The sequence below is a fragment of the Cucurbita pepo genome, chromosome 17 (genome assembly GCF_057944985.1).
Source record: "Cucurbita pepo subsp. pepo isolate OVF chromosome 17, ASM5794498v1, whole genome shotgun sequence".
In the NCBI taxonomy this organism is placed as follows: Eukaryota; Viridiplantae; Streptophyta; class Magnoliopsida; order Cucurbitales; family Cucurbitaceae; genus Cucurbita; species Cucurbita pepo.
The window spans coordinates 1,257,073-1,276,394 of record NC_141814.1 but is presented as its reverse complement, the minus strand read 5'-3'; the positions used below and the strand labels follow the sequence as shown (position 1 = coordinate 1,276,394).

The 19,322-nt window shown below is 38.0% G+C and overlaps 4 protein-coding genes across 5 annotated transcripts; 1 reads left to right on the top strand and 3 right to left on the bottom strand.

The window, feature by feature from the left end:
• Positions 1-434: 434 nt before the first annotated feature.
• Positions 435-3,726, bottom strand: LOC111779269 (putative serine/threonine-protein kinase WNK9). Its single transcript, XM_023659386.2, has 7 exons — positions 3,405-3,726; positions 3,296-3,333; positions 2,985-3,212; positions 2,686-2,906; positions 2,190-2,347; positions 1,742-2,105; positions 435-1,665 (listed from the first exon to the last, which is right to left on the bottom strand). Exons 1-7 carry the CDS (start codon positions 3,462-3,464, stop codon positions 767-769), a joined length of 1,968 nt encoding a protein of 655 aa, XP_023515154.2. The 5' UTR covers positions 3,465-3,726; the 3' UTR covers positions 435-766.
• Positions 3,727-6,394: 2,668 nt separating this feature from the next.
• LOC111779270 (amine oxidase [copper-containing] alpha 3, peroxisomal) lies at positions 6,395-9,833 on the bottom strand. The gene is made up of 5 exons (XM_023659387.2): positions 9,049-9,833; positions 7,862-8,246; positions 7,657-7,770; positions 6,767-7,299; positions 6,395-6,584 (listed from the first exon to the last, which is right to left on the bottom strand). The coding sequence occupies exons 1-5, from the start codon at positions 9,807-9,809 to the stop codon at positions 6,416-6,418; spliced, it is 1,962 nt and encodes a 653-aa protein (XP_023515155.2). The 5' UTR covers positions 9,810-9,833; the 3' UTR covers positions 6,395-6,415.
• Positions 9,834-10,420: 587 nt separating this feature from the next.
• On the top strand, positions 10,421-12,457 carry LOC111779108 (uncharacterized protein C24B11.05). Of its 2 annotated transcripts, XM_023659179.2 has the most exons (8): positions 10,433-10,727; positions 10,806-10,871; positions 10,968-11,065; positions 11,143-11,180; positions 11,251-11,338; positions 11,424-11,633; positions 11,697-11,762; positions 12,123-12,457. In XM_023659179.2, the coding sequence occupies exons 1-8, from the start codon at positions 10,697-10,699 to the stop codon at positions 12,297-12,299; spliced, it is 774 nt and encodes a 257-aa protein (XP_023514947.1). In that variant the 5' UTR covers positions 10,433-10,696; the 3' UTR covers positions 12,300-12,457. The 2 variants fall into 2 exon arrangements, with proteins under 2 accessions (XP_086975399.1, XP_023514947.1); XM_087119273.1 differs by lacking the exon at positions 11,697-11,762 and having other exon boundaries at positions 10,421-10,727.
• Positions 12,458-13,084: 627 nt separating this feature from the next.
• LOC111778601 (putative linoleate 9S-lipoxygenase 5) lies at positions 13,085-17,244 on the bottom strand. Its single transcript, XM_023658518.2, has 9 exons — positions 16,950-17,244; positions 16,520-16,815; positions 16,188-16,428; positions 15,776-16,111; positions 15,585-15,670; positions 15,405-15,512; positions 15,013-15,317; positions 14,142-14,405; positions 13,085-14,065 (listed from the first exon to the last, which is right to left on the bottom strand). Exons 1-9 carry the CDS (start codon positions 17,203-17,205, stop codon positions 13,297-13,299), a joined length of 2,661 nt encoding a protein of 886 aa, XP_023514286.2. The 5' UTR covers positions 17,206-17,244; the 3' UTR covers positions 13,085-13,296.
• Positions 17,245-19,322: the final 2,078 nt, after the last annotated feature.

The following is a 19,322-nucleotide window of genomic DNA, read 5'->3' as shown; positions in this document are numbered from 1 at the left end:
GGAGGAAGAAGAAGAACAAGAGAGGGAGCCCAAATGTAAGAAAACCTCACTCCATCAACTAGTTAGATTCAAGCTCTAAGGTTTCTCTGCTCCCACCTATCGGTTTACTAGGGGTTTACAAAGGTCAAGGACGAGGTCGAACCTTCGTTCCAGCATTTGCAGTTAGGAGGTTGACCCTCATAACATAAGCCCTTAGTAAAGGCTAGGTAGTTGACTGTGGGATTGCTCGTTGGCTAACTATGACGATTGTCTTTCTTGTCCACTCGAGGGAGTAAGGACACACCTGCACTAACAGCTCAAAGTGGACAACATCATATCATTATAGAGATTCGTTATTCTATCAAACGTATCAGAGTCTCGAAAGTGTAGGATCAAAGTGATCAATCGTGTCCTTCCTACTCTAAATATCGACAAATTAGGCAAAAACTTGAGTATAGGACAGTAAAAAAGAGATGTATTTCGTTGGTTGTTTGTATTGAAAGGTTGGTAAAGAGCCACAACAGCCTCAAATTGAAAGTTCTGGCCAGGCTTCAATATCCAACCAACTTGGCCAACTTGGAACTTTGAAGCTCATGACATATTCAATATGCAGCCTTCAAAGCGCCAAGGGACCATTCCACTTCGGCTCTACGCCATATGTAGTGCCTCTAAAATGGCATCTCACCTTCACCAATTGGATACCAAATTCAAACAAATGGGCTGTCAAAGGCTTCAAGGATAAAACAGAGCTTTTTTTACTGTAATGTCAACTTTGTTAGTGAGGATTCTAAAAATCAATGGCATCAACAGGAAGGGAAGTTGCCCTTTGTAGAGAATGAGGCACCAACGCTCCCGTATAGAAACTCTTGCCCGTAAACATCAGCTCGGGAATACTCGACTCGTCCACAACGTTCTCGTCTCGAAATGTCTGGTTTTCCGACATGTTATCAGCAACATGGAGGGAACGTGAAGCAATGTCCTTCCCAATGTCGATCTCGGCGAGGTTGGGATTCGGGTGCAAGCTAACGGATTTCGTTTTGACTCCTAACTGTCGATCTCTTAGCTCCCTCAACTGCATTTGATACTTAGCCTTGAGCCATCTGAGTTCTTGTCGAATTTCGTTCTCGTGATCATCGGTGAACGACATCGAATGATTCAACGAGCTAGAGTTTCTCGTTTCGAATTCTGTTCTAAGTTTCGGCTGCTCCGACATTCCATGTCGTTCCTTGCAACTAACTTCTCCATGTTCATGTGAAACAACCTCCGGTCCATCTCGTTGCGCCCAAATATCGGCATAATGGATATCGCTCGAATCCTCTTCTCCATTGAACTGTTCCGACCCTTCGACTTGATATGTGATCTCTTCAAAACGGCCATGGATGGAAGCACAGCCATGTTCTTGAGAGCACTGAAGAATGTGCAGGTGTGCAGGATTTTGAGGCGAAACATAATCCAAAAGATTACTATTTAAAGCACAAACATTAGAATCAGTGCAATCTAGAGCTTCCTCTAAGCTTGTTCCCCTCTTCCATTCAGGCACCAATGTAGCAATTTCGCCATCAATCATATCAGCAATCTTCTTCACATCTTGATCAGTGATATCAAGCTCAGAAACCATCTCATTTGCAACACTCAAAGCACTATCATTCTCCAAATCGAACGGGAAGTAGATGTTTCGAATCCGACCTGCAAGACGAGCAACGAGCAAACGTTATCGGTATTCGAATGCCATAATCACATCATTGGAGTTCATTATTCTTACCTTCTTTATCTGCAATTCGAAGTCGTAGAAATATATCGTCGTCGTCTCTCCTTCTCCCTTTGATAGTAATATCATCATCTGCCAAATGCTCGTCCTCTTGACCGGAGAAAAGATCGATCTCGCTCACTTCGTTGTCAATCGGACCGTAATCCAAAACTTTCCTATACCCATTAGCCAAGGGACCATGAGGAACTCCATCAATTGGCCTCAGCAAGGAATCACAACCATAACCATCAATTTGAAGAAAAGGATCATTCAAAAGCTCCCTAGCAGAAAGCCGAATCGATACGGTGGCCAAGCATTTCTCGATGAAACACCGAACCTCGAGGTCCTTTACCTTATACAAAGCATCTGGCTTCTTCCCCTAGAAGGAACAAGAAGAAATGTAAGCAATTGGTGCAACAAAGAACAAAGTCTTGAAGAAAAATGATGAACAATGAAGGCTTACAGAGATAACTTTCTTGTAAATCTGAGCAGGGTGACTGCATTCACTGTATGGATATTCAAAAGTAACCATCTCCAGAATGCACATTCCAAAAGAATAGATATCAACCAATTCATTATACTCCTCTTCATAAATCTCTGGAGCCATGAACTCCGGCGTTCCTGAAGTGAACAAAACAACCGAAAAAACAAAGCCAATAAGTGAAGATTTCGGGGTTTCCCTCAAAGTTGTTAAAACGTGTATGCTAGGGAGAGATTTCCACACCCTTATAAGGGATGTTTCGTTCTCCTCTCTAACCGATATGAGATCTCACAATCCACCCCCTTAAGGGCCAAGAGTTTTCACTGGCACACAGCCCGGTGTCTGGCTCTGATACCATTTGTAACAAGATAGCTAGCAGATATTGTCCTATTTAGGATTTAAGAGTTTTCCACACCCTTACAAAAAAGATGTTTCGTTCCCTCTACAACTTACGTGGGATCTCACAATTTCAACTTACCAACACAACGAGCAACATAGGATTTACGAAGAACAGCAGCAAGGCCAAGATCACCAATTTTGACTTCCCCTTGATTCCCATTAACAAAAATATTATCACATTTAAGATCTCTGTGGATTACAGGAGGCTCATGGCTATGAAGATAAAGAAGCCCTCTTAAAATCTGTCTGCACCAATGCTTCACAGCTCTGATGTTTACTCTCTTGTGCTTCAGCCTGTATCTGCAAAGACAAATTCGGTCGGAAAACATGTTTTCACAAAACCCATTTAAGAAAAAACACCATGAAAACGAAACTCACTGTCTAAGAGTTCCAGAAGTGAACATCTCTGTCACAAAGTTAATGTTTCTATTCGCAGTGTCAACCCAAGAAGAACAAAATTTCATTATGTTTTTGTGTTTAAGAGTCTTCAACAAATGGATTTCTCTGTATAGCCGTTCGAGATCTTCGGGAGTTTGAAGAAAATCACAAAGCTTCACTTGATTCCACGCCACTTCAATGCCATCGAATTCATCAAAGGCTCTGTAACTGTCGGAGAAAAAACCCCATTAGAGACAGACATCAAAAGAACAGAAACACGGGAGAAAAACAGAGGATGTTCTTATTCTTACACTGTCTTCGAAGCTCCTTTGCCAAGAACTTCATCGTACTGAACAAAAAACAAAAAGGGGTTTTAGTAAAAATCAAAACACGAGATTTGGGGATGAAACAAAAACATACTCTTCCATATCTTCCTGTGGGATCAACTTCGACATAATCAGAGGTTGTTTCACCATTCATTCCTTAACAATGTTTCTGGGTGTATGATGTTTGTGCCTCTGTTCTTCGCAAAAACAGAGGATTTGTGGAATCTCAGAAGAAGTTTTGAAATGGGGATTTTTCTATTTGGTTATTGGTTGGATGAGAAGAAGAGAGAGAGAGGAAAAAGGGGTTAATTGCCAACTACTCAGAGACAACGAAGCAGAGGATTTCAGAAGCAAGGCAACGCCCACTAAATAGAGCCTGACAAAAAGCTTCTCTTTTTCACTCTGCTCTCTCTGTTTCATCACGAGCTGTAAAACCAAACACAAAATAATTATTATTAATTAATAATTTTTCTAGGGACTATAGAATTAATAAAATTATGTGGTCTATGAACACGACTCACTTTGAGTATAAGTTCTCATGATTTTACCTTCAATGCCTCGTACCAAGAGAGAATACTTTATTTATAAACCCATGATCATTCCCTAAATCAGTTGACGTGGGACTTTCATCATCCAACATTAATACCCTTTATTTTTATTTTTATTTTTTTAAAAAGAAATACTCCTACTATTATTGTCTCGAAAATACTATAAACTTTTGGAATTAATATTAAAAAATCTGACTGAACAAATATAAATACATCATTTCTGTTCATATATTGATTTTTTTATAAATAGGTGTTAATAAGGAGATTTATTTTTGGAAATTAACTTTTTATTTTGGGTTAATTGTTTATTAATATTTAGGATGACTTTAAACTATGGTCTATGACCTAGGTTAATAAAAGATATGAAAATTAAATACTTAGGTCTATATAAAGTAATTGAGGTGATGTAGAAAAAGAAATAATTTATAGTAATAAAACGCTTATAATTCATTACATATGGATTATAAGCGTTTTATTACTATATATATATAGTAATAATAAATAAATAACAATTTTGACATACCAATTAGGTTAAGAATTTTAATATGTTTTCTAACCCAATTTTAAAAAAATTAGTCCAAAGTTATTTAAAAAATAATTATTTATAAGCATTTCGAGATTTGAATTTAGCTTAGATCGAGTTCTTAAGATTTCTAATTAATAAAATATATTCTATTCTCGTGTCTTATCAACTCAAAAGTAAATTTTATCGTCGAAACCAACCTTCGAATATTACATATGGAGTAATCCTAAAATGGTCGAGATAAGAAGGAATCAGTAGTAGGATTTCATGAGGTTAATTGATCTAACAAAATGAAATATGGTGCGCAAATATAAACTACAAATTAAATGCGTCATGTTCATACCGTTACGTGTGTGGAACGTAAACACAAATAGAAATCAATATTAATTAGAAAAAAATAATATTACACGAGTGATGATCATTTTGTTGTATTTGAATCCTTATCATATTATTTCTTTTTTCGGTAATGTAATTTTTTTAAAAATTACTATTTAACTTTATATTTTCAAAATCTAAATCTTTATGTCAACGTCTAACTTGATTAGGTACAAATTGAAATGAGTCAAATTTGATATCGGCCTCTAAATTAATTTAAGCCACAAAAGAGTTAGTCTAACTTATAAAATTATATCACCGATAACTATTTCTATTTCAATGTCGATAAAGCATAAAGTGTTCAATTTAGTTAGAAAAACGTGTGTCTTAGATCGATTGTATATTAAATTTTAATTCGGTTTTAATTAATTCTCTTTATTATTATCCATTAAAAATGAATAAGTTTCTTTATTTTTAAAAAAATTGTAATTTAATTATATGGCATAAAGTATGTGAAGCATATTAGTCATACATAGTACCATACATGATATAATATTATTATTGTATTTTAATAAGGAAAAATAAAATATAATTTTTTAGCAATATTATATAGTATTTTAACTTATGGCACATCGTATGCACGTGGTTGGATAAGTACTTCAAATTAATGTCACAAGCTAAGCGCGTGAACTCCACCCACCAATCATAATAAAATTTAAGATTTTGATGCTAGTATACGCAGGTTGAATTTTAAGTTGATGTTCGGCAAGGCTGGCTAATCTTATGCAGTAGGCTCGAAGACTCTTGGTTCTGGAAAGTACATGAGTCTGAACGCTATGTTGAATGTGCCACTGACACTACACTACGTAGGTACCTGTGCAGGTGAGGCGTCGGTCGGTCCTAGAAACGGCGGCAACGTCGCGAGGAGTCAACGACCGGATGTGGAGGGTGTTAGGAATAAGTCATCGCCCGATGAAACAGCGGTCTACAAGCGACCCGGGACATCGAGCGGAGAGCTCCAATGCGCGTATTCGGAGCTACGCGGATGCCGTAGTCGCATAAGCCGGATCAACATCATGACAACGGTATTTTGGAAATTGTTGGGCCAGCCACAATTAGGGTAATGTCTGGGTGCGTATGGCAGTACAAGAAAGCCCCTACTCCCCTACTCCTAACAAGTCGGTTGACAAGAAAAAAAGGGTTTCGTCGTCTTTTTCCCGCTTTCACCTTCGATTGCTATGGTTTACTCTGAACAAGTAATTTCAGCAACAGTAGACCCAGCATTTAGAGAGCGATACCACCCGGCAAAGGGGGAAAGCCCCTCGTGAGTGCGGCACGCACCTTTTTTTTTGTTTGTTTCGGAGCTGTTTTGGCAGGGCGTACTAAACCCACTTCGTACCACACTATCGGGTGGCTCGCATGAATGCCGAGTCTTTTTAGTAAACCGTGGGACCCTTGATCTGGAAGGTATGCCACGGCTGGTGTTCACAACTGACCCAACCATATAATTTTGGGTTAATTGAATCGACCGGTTATTTATTTTCTTTAAAAAAAAATATTAAATACTAATAATTAAAATCTTATAAAATTCAAATATCAAATATTCATAAATATATATAATTTCATAAATATTAAAGAGAATTTATTATAATTCCACGTAAGCCAGCAGTAGATTAAGGGTACAACGGTAAATAATAAGGCTAATAATAAGGCTTCTTATTAGGGGGCCTTCATTTTGAGAATTGGGTTTCTTTCAAAGAAATTTGTAGGCCGGAGTTCGAATCCTCCAGAGAGCGTGGGCATTATTGGAAATTCATCTTGACTCGGATGGTGATGGAACCCTATTGTGTGCCATAACACTATGTCCTTGTTCCAGATGTCCCTATTCCTGTCATCCAATAAAATATTGTCCACAATTTAAATCCACCCATAAAAAATCAGACCACCCTACTTGAAAGGCATTGTTCGTGGGTTCGGTTGGGTTCAAAACACGCTATTTAAGAGGGTGTTCGTGGGTTCGATTGAATTCAGTTGGATTAAGAATTGGATTCAGTTTTTTTAATTACGTACCTTTGTGTTATAATGTTAAGAGTTTCATCACCATGGCCACGATCGACGTACATACCGCCGGCCCATTTCTCCGATCGATTATACGGCGTAATCCATACATTATGGTCACATAATGCTCCTCGCCTCTGTGGATAATCATCCTCCAAAAGGAGTGGTCGGGGCATTGGTCCTGGAATTAAACGGTACCCGACTTGGTTCCCTATTGTAGTTTCTTTGTTTGGGTTGACGATGTAGAGCTCTACTGGCTCGGTCGAAAGGTTTCTAGCATCCAGCTCCTTCTTTGCCTCCTCTCTCACCACCGACCAGTAACTCTTCCTCGGCGTGGAGCCGTCGGTTTTAAAGCTCGTCAATTTGCCTTTCACAAAAGAATTCTCCTGGCCATCGATGTCGAGATCAAGATAATACGTTAGGAAATGGTCGTGGTTTATGCCGATCGTGTTTTGAGCTACTAATAAGCCGTAGATTTCCTCCTTTATCTCGCTTGTGTGCTTGTGTGGCGTCGTTTTTCCTTCCATGATTCCTGTTAAACTCACCTGTTCACGAAGAAGACTAAAGTTTTCAGATCATGGATTTATAAACAACGAATACTATCTCCCGTGGTACAAGACTTTCTTGAAAAAACCAAAAGCAAACCCATGAGAGTTTATATTCTGGAGGGTCGTGGTTTCTAACATGATATTAGAGTCATGTCTTTAACTTAATCATATTAATAGAATCCTCTAGTTGTTTGAACAAAGGGTGTACTTTGTTTGAGGGCGGGCTTTAGAGAAAGAGTCGAGTCTCGATTGAGGTTTTATGGTGTACTTTTTTCGATGGATAATATCATACCATTGTGGAGATTCGTGATTCCTAACAATTTTGTCACGAAAATAATTGTAAAGATGTATTACCGCAAATTTGATCGAGCCACATTTCTTGAACTCCCAATCCAAGATGTAATCATAGTTTCCGATCACCGTGATCGTCCTTATCACCAAGCTCACGTCCCGCCGAACTTCTCTTATCTGCAATTTTAAAAAATATAATCACAAAAAATTCAAATTTTAAAAATTAAAAATTAAAAATTAAAAAATTAAAAAAAATAAAAAAAGTTACCAATTCTCCTGGAATTGCGCTCTCAGTGTGGCGCCAAGCAATGTTACCGGCGTACTTCTCAAACATACAGTAAGCATTGGTCAACTTGACAGGGTTTCCATCTTGGCCGCCGTGGAAGGCGTCGAAGAAGACGGCGTTGGACGGACAATCATGGTGGGGTTCAAGCTCCACCGCCGCTGACCCCATCCCAAACTCTCCGGCGTCCATAAACGTCCGGTAATACCACTCCTCCGTTGGATCTTGGTACGGCACAAAAAGCTCGGAGAGGCTGCCTTGGTAAAGAACGTGTCGTTTTTTACGTTGGTCGACATCGTATATGGACGCTGTTGATATTACGATCCCGACTCGCATGTCAAAGCTCAAATGAAAATTCCAATTTGCCCAGCTGCAAAACAAAGCATTAGTTATAGTGAGATCCCACATTGGTTGATGAGAAAAAACGAAACACCCTTTATAAGGTAGGAACCTATCTCAAATATACGCGTTTTAAAACATTGAGGGAAAGTTCGAAAGGGAAAGCTTAAAGAAGACAATATCTATTAGTGGTGGGCTTCGGCGATTACAAATGGTATCAAAGTCATACAACTGTCAATGTGCCAGCAAGGAGGTTGAAACCCAAAGGGGTGAACATGAGGCGGTGTGTCAGGAAGGACAGTGGACCCCAAAAGGGGTAGATTAGAGGTCCCACCTAGCTTGGAGAAGGGATCCTACCTAAGGACACTGGACCCCAAAAGGGGAAGATTGAAGGGTCCCACATCGATTGGAGAAGGGATCCCACATAAGGATACTAGACCCCAAAAGGGGTAGATTGGAGGGTCCCACATCGATTGGAGAAGGGATCTCACATTGGTTGGAGAGGAGAATGAAACACTATTTACGAGGAGCAGGTGCAGTTGCTAAATCTGCTCAATTTCCTCTTCATGTATGGTTACTTGATACTATAGAGGGTCCTACCCCGATTTCGACTCTTATACATGTTGCTACGATGGTAGCTGCGGGAAGTTTTCTTGTCGCTCGACTTCTTCTTTTATAGTAATACCTTACATCATGAATGTAATAGCTTTTATAGGATAATAAGAGTACTATTTGGAGCTACTTTAGCTTAGGCTCAAAAAGAGATTAAGAGAAGTTTAGCCTATTCTCTCCAATAATAGATACGTTTTATAAGCAATTAAGGGAAAACAAACCTGACAGTGTGGCCTTTAACGACAAAGCTAGGACCAAGCGGTTGGACGACGTTAATCGGCTTAGTCTCCGCCACAAACGGCGGCCGCATACCGGAGGCACGGTAATCCGTCCCCTCACTCTTTGGCAAGACACAACGTTGAACGTCTTGAAATTCGGTGACCACCATTTGATCAAGATCCACCACGGTTTCAACGCCCTCAACGGGCCTTACCCAAACATTGACCGTAGACTCCTTGTAAAAAAACAGAACCTTGACCACTCGTTGCGTCTCATTGTGGGCCTGCCCAAACCACCCAATAGTAAAAACCGAGCCCACAACATTCGAAACATTCAGCTCTCTCTTCTCCATGGAGGATACAACTGATGGGTATTTGAGAGCCAAATCAATAGCTTCCGTTTGTTCCTCAAAGGTTAACGTTGGGAAACCGGACCCTCGGTACACACTCTGTGACACAATCGTGCCACGACCATCCGCTATACTCACCAAGAACTCATGAGTCTGCTTGTTAGCGCGTGCCACAACAAAGGCTTCTCGTGGCAATGGCGGAGATCGAGGATTTGCAAGCCATAACAGGACGTCATGTTTGTTAGGCTCGTGAATGCCAACGTAGTGAAAAGTGAGCCTCGAGGTCAGGTTGAAATTGGATTTGATTGTGGAGGTGACGATTTGAATCTCGAGCGGAGATAGCGGGTCGAAAGGATGAGAGAAGCTTGGAAGTATGAAATTAAAGAGAAAGAGGAAGAGAATTGAGAGAGCCATAGGGTAATGGTTTTTTATTTTCTTTTCTTTTTGCATTATTGGACGTGTATTGAAAATTTGGTATTTAAAGCCATTTCCAAGGGTAATATGGTAATTACGTTCAGACATTACAAGAAAAAATACAAAAAAGTTTATTGGCAACCTTATCTTTTTATGGCTCACTGACAACGTTGTGGGACCTAAAAAAATCTATTTAATTATTTTAAATATGAATATTAAGTTTAAATTATTAAATAAAAAAAAAATATTAAATTATTAAATAAAAAAGAATATTTATTTTTTATGAGATGATTTTATTGTAGAGATTAAATTTTTATAATTAAAAAGTTCAAAATTGGATGATTGGGTTGTTATGAAAAATTAATGGACCAAAATAAAAGTTCATAAATTTGTCGTTATTTGATTCCTTTCCCATTTCAATCTCATGTTGGTTTGTGAATTTCATGGCTAATAATGAGTTGCTCCGAACAATTTTTTGTCGGGGAAACGCTTAAAAAGTATCTTGAGATGCATGTGAGTAAGGATAAAGCATGTCGGAAGGACTCGGGTTGGTTTGTGGGGGATGATTTTCACTCTTAAGAAGCAAGGAGGAGGTAACATAACCATGTCGTAGGGGAATGTCGGGAGCAATTAGGTGTCGAATATGGATTCTAAATCTTGATCCAAAATCTTGGGTATGGAGTATGACAAAGCGGGTGTCAATCTCGACCTCTTTTTTGAGATTTCCATGAAGGGTACAGGAGAGATCTACACATGTAATCCATTTTCCCTGTATATACTACTCTTAGTCCCTCCCCTTCTTCGCTCCCTTTGCTCAGACTCTGTTTTGCTCTGTTTTGCTCTGTTTCTCTCTGTTTTAGCCTTCAATTTCTCCTCCATTTTCCGCCATGGATGCTTCCTTCGACTGCCTCATTTTCGGTACCTTCTTCTTCATCATCTTCTTCATTTCAAAAAGATTTAACCTTTGATATTCTTACTCTGTTTCTTTCTTAACAGACTTGGATGACACTCTGTACCCATTCAACACTGGAATTTCAGCTGCTTGCAAGAAAAACATCGAAGGTTTCCCCAACACTAAATATGTTCTGTTTTTCAATGTTCTTGTTTCTTGGGCTTTCTCAACACTAAATTTACCTTAATCTTGACGAATTTTGACAGATTTTCTTGTCGAAATATGTGGATTCCCAGTAACCCAAGCTCCAATTCTTCGTACTGAGCTTTTCAAAACCTACGGCAGCACTCTGGCTGGTTTGCGAGTAAATTCTCCATTAACAACTCTGCAACTTCATTACAGTCCCCATTAAACTAATCTTTTGTACTTAATTATGATCAGGCATTGGGTTATGACATTCACGAAGATGATTACCATGGGTAAGCAAAACAAAACCATAGAACAAAACAAACGATTCTCCATGAACAATATTAACGTTGTTTGTTTCAGCTTCGTCCATGGAAGATTGCCATACGACCGGCTGAAACAGGACATCCAGCTCCGACATCTCTTGCTGTCAATTCCACAACGAAAAATCGTATGTTTTAAATGTTAATCGTGTTTAAATTGTTCTAATCGTGTTTAAATTGTTGTAATTTTGTTGAAATTTGGGATTACAACAGATTTTCACGAACTCCGACATGAACCACGCGACAGAGGTGCTCGGTCGCCTTGGCTTACAGAGTTGTTTCGAGAAGATCATATGTTTCGAGACGATGAACCCGAACCTGCCGAAGGCGACCCGACCCGACGAGTTTCCGATTCTTCTCAAGCCGTCGATGGACGCCATGAGAATTGCTATCGACGTCGCTGACATTGACCCCCGTCGTACGGTACGCCGTCGCTGAATTGATTCATTTGTTCGTTTGTTGGTTTAATTTGGTTGTTGTGCGCAGCTGTTTCTTGACGATAACGCCCACAATATCGCCGCCGGAAAAGCCGCCGGCCTCCGCACCGTTCTCGTGAGAACTTTACTTCACCACGTTCTTTCAACGTGTTAAAGTTCTGTTTTGATAATTTATTTTTCATCTTTTTAATTCTTTCTAATTTATTTTTAAATTCTTTTTTTTTTTAATTTTAAATATTAAAGATAAATAATTAAGATAAAAATAGTATTGATCATCAATATAACTCAAATGATAATTTAAAATCAAATATAAATTACAAAGTGAAAACGTTTTTTTTTTTTTTTAATTTTTAAATTGCATGAATAATATAAAGAAAATATGTATTTTCAAATATATATAAAAAAATGAATGTTTAAATTGAAAATGATTAAATTATTTTTTAGAAAGTTATTTATATGGTGTGATTGGATGAAGGTGGGGAAGCTCGTGAAGAATATAGAGGCGGATTATGCAGTGGAAACGGTACATAATTTAGCACAAGAAATTCCAGAGATATGGATAAATGTAAAATTAGATAATGACGATGGAATGATCAATCAGAATCGAAACGATGTTGATTCCATTCTCATGGAAACAGCTATCGGTGCTTAAGTTACTAGACGATGTAACATAATAATAGTCTTGGATGTGGTTTGGTTGTGTACGTAAATGATCGGTCTAATCAATTATATATCTTATAATTGATGTAGAAAATCATTCCCCGTGTAACAGTCAATGTATAATGAAATATATGAGAATATATTTCCAACGTTCAATGATGTTACGATAAGAGTGAATATATAAGTCTTTTACATTGTCGTAATTGAATTATTACTCAATAGATAAAATATCGATTACCGTCGCAAAAATCAATTATTCAATATTTAGTCCTCGTGTCAATTTTTGTCATGTTTTAGTCTTCACATCAATTTTTTTGTTTTATTTTAGATAAAGTCGAACTAGATCGAATTAATAAAATATTGGTACATGAATGAATCGAGAGTACATCCGAATGAGAGCAATACTAAGAATAGGATAACTGAGAAAGATTTGATCGAATTACTTTTCGGTAGGTATAACTTTCATTCTTAAAAACATATTGAAAGGACTCATGTTGGACCGTGGGAATAGCTTTCACTCTTAGAAGCATAGGGGAAGTACTTGTGTTGGTCTATGAAGATAACTTTATGTGAGGTCACACATCGATTAGAGAGGGGAACGAAACATTCCTCAAAGGTGAGGAAATTTCTCTCCAGTAGATACATTTTAAAATCGGGAGGTTGACAACAATACGTAACGGACTAAAACCTAGTAGCAGTGGGCTGGGACTATTACAAATGTATTAGAGCTAGACATCCAAGCGGTGAATTATGATATCTCACGTCGGGAACAAAGTATACCTTATAAGGGTGTGAAAACCTCAATTTAGCCGACAAGTTTTAAAACACATTGAGGAATAGTAGACACGTCTTTAGACCACATTAAAGAATAGTAGACACATTTTAATACACGTTGAGGAATAGTAGACACGTCTTTAAATTCTAGCACAAACTCACCGCACAGAATCTCTAAGAAACACGGTTTGAAGATGGAAATCTATGAAAGTTTTTCAGATCGAAATGCTGTTTGGGATCCCTCTAGCGTTGAGCCCTTCTTCTTCGTAGAAATTCGAGGTATTGGGAAACAGTAACGTGTAAGGCATTTTCACCGGTCCAACTCGATTCCTCCATCTCTCATCGTTGTTCATACTCAAAATCTTCTCCTCAATCTCCCTCAACCGATCCCCAAATCTCTCAAAAGCTGCCATCGGTTCTTCATCCGTCGTCCAATCCGCCGTATCTCTCTGCCCAAGATAAATCTCATCCACCGAATGTCGGGATAGGCTCTCAATTAGCGAGACGCCCAGGATTGTTTGTAGCTGCGCTGTAATCGTTTTCAAGTACGCTAAATCCGGGTCGGTCTCCAGCTCTCTGAACTCCGGTGTGCCTGGTTCCGGCATGAATCGGCGGCTCACCGTCGGGCGGTTCGGGAGGTACCCGGCATATGGGTATTGCCCGAAGTTCACAGCGGCGTGGAGGGCTGAAGCTATCCAAATGATGGTGGCGCATGATTGGATTAGGTCTTCTCTTGTGTTCATTTTAGGCCACCATGGTTCGTCTTTCAAATCGCCATGCCCGACATTGCGAAGCTCTGTCCACCATGATTGAATTTCGGTGTCCTGTACAACCATTTCATCTGATTTGTAATAGAAATAAGAATATTCTCTAACCCATGTCTCAATTGCAGACCAGATCTCGAGCCCGTCCACGGCATATGGGTAATCCTCTATCAGAAGCTTGAGGCCATGGGAGCTACTTGGATCAGGAACTGCCACTCCTCTGAAAATGAGGCGCAAGGAAATTTTAATTTTATAGTCACGGATTCATGTTTTTGACTGAAATCAACACAACCCACCTCTTGATTAGATCAGCCGGGAGTGCCTGGTCTGTGAAAACCCAGTTCTTGTAAAGAACAGCTGACATTTCCAAGGCGTATTTTCCAGGGAAGACAGTGATTTCGAGAATTCCACCAGCGTTGATGAGAACCTGCCTTGCCATGGCGTTTATGTTCATTGTGTCTCTGAAGTGTGGATGAAGAAGCTTATAGATTGGATGCATAACACTTAAATGTCTGTTTGTTGCTATGATGAATGGCTCTATCACAGCATGCGTGTTCAGCCTGCAAAGTACAGTAAATTTTAGTTATGTTCATGTTAGTTGAGTTAGATAATGTAACACATAAGCCCAAGACCAACCCCAACGCTAGTAGATACTTTCCTTTTCGGGCTTCCCGTCAAAGTTTTTAAAACATGTCTGCTAAGGAGAGGTTTCCACACCCTTATAAAAGATCTTTCATGCTTCCTCTCAAGGTTTTAAAACACGTCTGCTCGGGAGAGATTTCTACACCCTTATAAAAGATGTTTCGTTCTCTTTCCAACCGATATGGGATCTCATAATCCACCCCTTTAGGGTCCAGCGTCCTCGCTGGCACTCGTTCCCTTCTTCAATCGATGTGGGACCACCCCCCAATTCACCCCCTTCAAGCCCAACGTCCTTACTGGCACACCACCCTCGTGTCCACTTCCTTTCGGGGTTCAGCCTCCTCGCTGACACATCGTCCGGTGTTTAGCTTTAATACCACTTGTAACAGTCCAACCCACCGCTAGTAGATATTGTCCTCTTTGGACTTTCCCTCAAGGTTTTTAAAACGGGTCTGCTAGAGAGAGATTTCCACACTCGATGTGTATATTGATCTGATTGATTATTCTAGCGTTTGTAGGACATACCAATGGCTAATCAGCTGGTGATAGCCAGAATCATTAACTGCGACATAAGCTTTAGCCAACTGCCAAACAGATCCCTCAATGCCGTTTTCTGCAGGAGTGAAAACTTTGCTCACAGCTCCATGATGATCTCCTTGTGGGTGTGGTAGACTTAGTTCAATTGCTATTGGCTTCAAAATCCCGTTATCCTGTAGAACGAGGAGTGTTCGAGTAGCGTATGTCTTCGTGGATGTCGAGTTTATTCTACTGATGTATGGCATCAGTGAATCATGATGATCCAGAATGAACAGCTTGTTCATTTCCAAAGCCTGACAATAAAGAAACATGAGATCAAGATATTAATGAGAAATCTTTATGGTTGCTGTTTAGAGGTATGAATGAAATATGCGCAGAACCTGATCAACAGTGAGCCCATTCAAGTGCTTGGCTATGTGCTCTTCTGTTATGGAACTGTTCTGCTTTCCATACAATTTAGGATCCAATTTGCTGGTTGGAGGGAACTCCTACAAGACAAAGGGAATTATGGATGAAAGGGTGCCTAATGAATGCAGTAAATAAAGCTATGGATGTCGTACTTGGAGTCGACGAATAATGACCGGGTTCACTCCTGCTAGCATTTCTCGTCCGAACTCTTCATCCGTTCTCCAAGCTGTTTTGCTCTCTGGATTTGCAATCCAAGCAGTCATTTAGGATTTCGTCGAGTTTTCCAAAAACTCCGACGTCGTAGAGTTCGATCTGAGTAAGAGGGTAGATTAGAATTTCATACCTTTGATCACATCAGGCACCGGAAACTTCAGGAATTGGTGGCCATCAGAACGCATCAGTTCCCTAAACAGCTGCCAAGGAACCAGATCCCTTAGGTTGCCTAGTATTTCATTTGGTAGCCTCATTCCTCCTTCATAAAGATCTAGAACATCTTGAAAGCAATCAAACTCATTAATAGTTTTGTCACATAAAGATTTGATCTCTGGGAGCAATGTCTGAACAATTGACTTCACAGCATAAGCTAGAAAGTCTGATAACTTCAGGTGGCGAAACCGCTCGTCTCTCGGCACGTAAATGTCTAAACTCAGCAATGGCAGCCTGCTTTCACAGCTTGGATCTGTAACAACATAACCAGGTTGATGATTAAAGAGGAGATACATGAAAGAATTTGATGGAAAGATCATATTCTCAACCTGATTTTGCTTGTTTTCGACCGGTTCGACCTCTTCGTGGATAGGGAAACTCCTTCGAACCTCCAAGAACAGTGCGGACGAACCTTTTGCTCGTGTCTGGCATTCCGAGATCGTTGTAGCAAGCATAGTCATAAACTCTATCCCACTCCTTGAGCTCACCGACGCCATTTCCACGGAGGTTAATAAGTTCATTTTCTCTGTACTTCCGTAGTGGCTCAGGTGTTTCACTCGGAAGATAACTCTATCAAATGATCAATCAAAGAAGAACTCAACTCATTTGCCTTAGTTCCATCATCAAACCGAACATAGTTCAATTAGTTAAACGATTCTACCTTGTTCGAGAAGAAAACACGGTCATAAGTATATCGATGAGCAGGATAAACCCACGAATTACAAGCGAAATGCACAGAGCCATAGCCAGGAACGTCATGTAAGGTGACTGTCTTCAAGTAAAACTGGCTGGAGTGATGGTTTCTAATGATGAAAGCTCCTGGTACTCCCATCCTTTCCTCCCATTCAAAGAACACCGTGAACTCGATCTCGTCCGCCGTTAACGACGGCTTCACCGTCGAGATCCATTGCTCCAACATCGCTGCCTTCCCCACCATTTCCACCCCCAATCTATCCTCTATCGTAAATCATCATTCAACCCAAAAGTTTAAGCCAATAAGTTACCCTAACAACCTAACAAGCGCCTAATAAATTACACTAATAGAGTTAAGAGTATCCCTAACGAAAAGAACCACGAACTCTGATACTCACCTGAGGCGGGAGGATCCGAGCTGATGAGTTGAATGGAAACACCTTTTCCAAGGAATTCATGAATCCGATCGACAACAGAAGCCTTAACATCCTTGAAGTCGAGAACACTCTTTTTCATAAGAACCACCGTACCTCTGATTCTCCGTCCATTTCCGCTGCCACCACCACCACCGCCGTAGCCGAACTTCATCAGACTACTAGAGAAAAACGCCTCCAAAAGCTTCTGAATCATCTCCATGCCAGGACAGATCCCCATCTTTGTGAAAAAAAAAAAAAAAAAAAAAAAAAAAATCAAGAGAAAGGAAGTGGCAGTCTGTTACAGCTCTGTTTCTTCGAGAAGAAGAAGAAGTTGCAGAGAAAGGAAGTGATGGGGAAGCTCTGTATTGACCTGAAGGTCATTTGTAGTGCATTAAACAGTTCCCTTTTTCCTTTTCTTTTTTTTTTATTTTAATTATTATATTTTATTTAATAATCTCATTTTTTCCAATATTTTAAAATTTTATCATGGTTTTTTCCTACATTAAATTTAAATATTTAAAAAGTTTAAAAAATAAAATAATATAATATATTTTATAATTATTTTTAAAAAATTATTATTTTACTCTCTCAGCAAAGATTTCTATTTCTAGAAATAATTATAAATATAGTATTTTTTTTTGTTTTTTTTTAATAAAAAATGGGATTATTATAAATAGAAATTTTTATTCAAAACCCTCGTTCAATAATATTAAAAATATATTAAACCATTAATTTATTTTCTTAAATATATTAAAAACAGATTAAACTAAATTGAAAATTAATTTGCTATTTAATACTAAACTATAATTTTAATAATTTATTATAATGAGTAATGATGTGATGTTCATCATTTATGATTGGACTAAAATGGAAAAATTATAATGTTTTTATATTTGGATAATTTATAAATGAATATTGTTGTTTTTTTTTCTTTTTTTAATTTCACAGTCATATTATCTTTGACTTCAATTTTTTTAGTTTATTTTATAATAAATTATTGGAGAGAGAGAAGACCCTATTTGGATCTCGGTTGCTGATTCCCATGAAATATATAATATTATTCTCTAATAAATAATAATAATAAGATAATTTAAATTAAAATATGGATGACTTGACTTTACAGATAATAATAAAGTCATCACTTTATTAGACCAATAAAAATCAAGTCGTTATTAATGGTAAATATTAAATGACATAAAAGAATAACTTTTTCTTTTTTTGTCATAATAAGTTTAAAGTGCATCACAAAAGTAATTCATTCGAATAGTATTATATCTCGTGCATCCCATGTTTCTACCTAATATTTTTTTATCTTTGTTTTTTCCTATTTGTACCGGACATAAAGCTTAGAAGGGTACTGGTTAAGGGTGTATACGGGTTGGGTTGGAAAAAGCTTTTGGACGAACATGAAATTTCGAGTCGGTTGGTTTAGTGACATGAGTCTCTATGAACTGGGTTGTTGGGTTGTTTTTTTTTATTATTATTATTTTAAATAACTGTATCTATCCACGTACATGTTACATTAATAACTCAAATCTCATAAAGTTCAAATATCGAATATTTACGAGAAATAACGCGTCACTGAAATTGGTTACATACGTTAAATATTCTTAATCTTTTAAAAGTAGAATTGGGTTGAGTTATTGTAACCCTATTTTTTTTGCTTGGTTGGGTTGACTCAATCAGTCAACCCACAAGTCGAACCGAATTTTTGGGTTTTTAAAATTTTAACACAGCTAAAATTGAAAAAAATCTAACCTGAGTTCAACCTTGTTTGAGTTAGGTAGTATTAGTTGATTGGGTTATCGAGCCATGTGAATACTCGTAGTACTAATCTTGGATATAATACGTGCACTATTGGCTTATTTTCTAACCAATAGGACAACACTTACTTTACTAGTACAATGATTATATAACCTTTGACTATTTGTGAATTCTTTCTCATCAACTATTCAACGAAAGGTCGGTCCATTCATTCCCAATTTAGTTTTTTTTTTTTTATAGAGGAATCACTTTTTCTTAGCCTATTTCACATTAAAAAAAACAAAAAATATAGCTTTGTAATTAAAATATATATATATATAGCTTAGTAATTAAAAAAAAAACATAAAATATAGCTTAGTAATTACTATTTAAAAAGTTTAGGATTTAAATCTAAAAATAAAAAAGATTCAGTTAAAAATAAAAAATAAAACGTCTGTCCTAAATAATATTATAGTAATATAATTATTAACTTGAAAGAGAAGCAAATAAAATAAAATAAAATAATATATATATATATATATATATATATTTATTTATTTATTGCTTCTCTTTCAAGTTAATAATTCTATATGTATATATTTACCTTTAAAA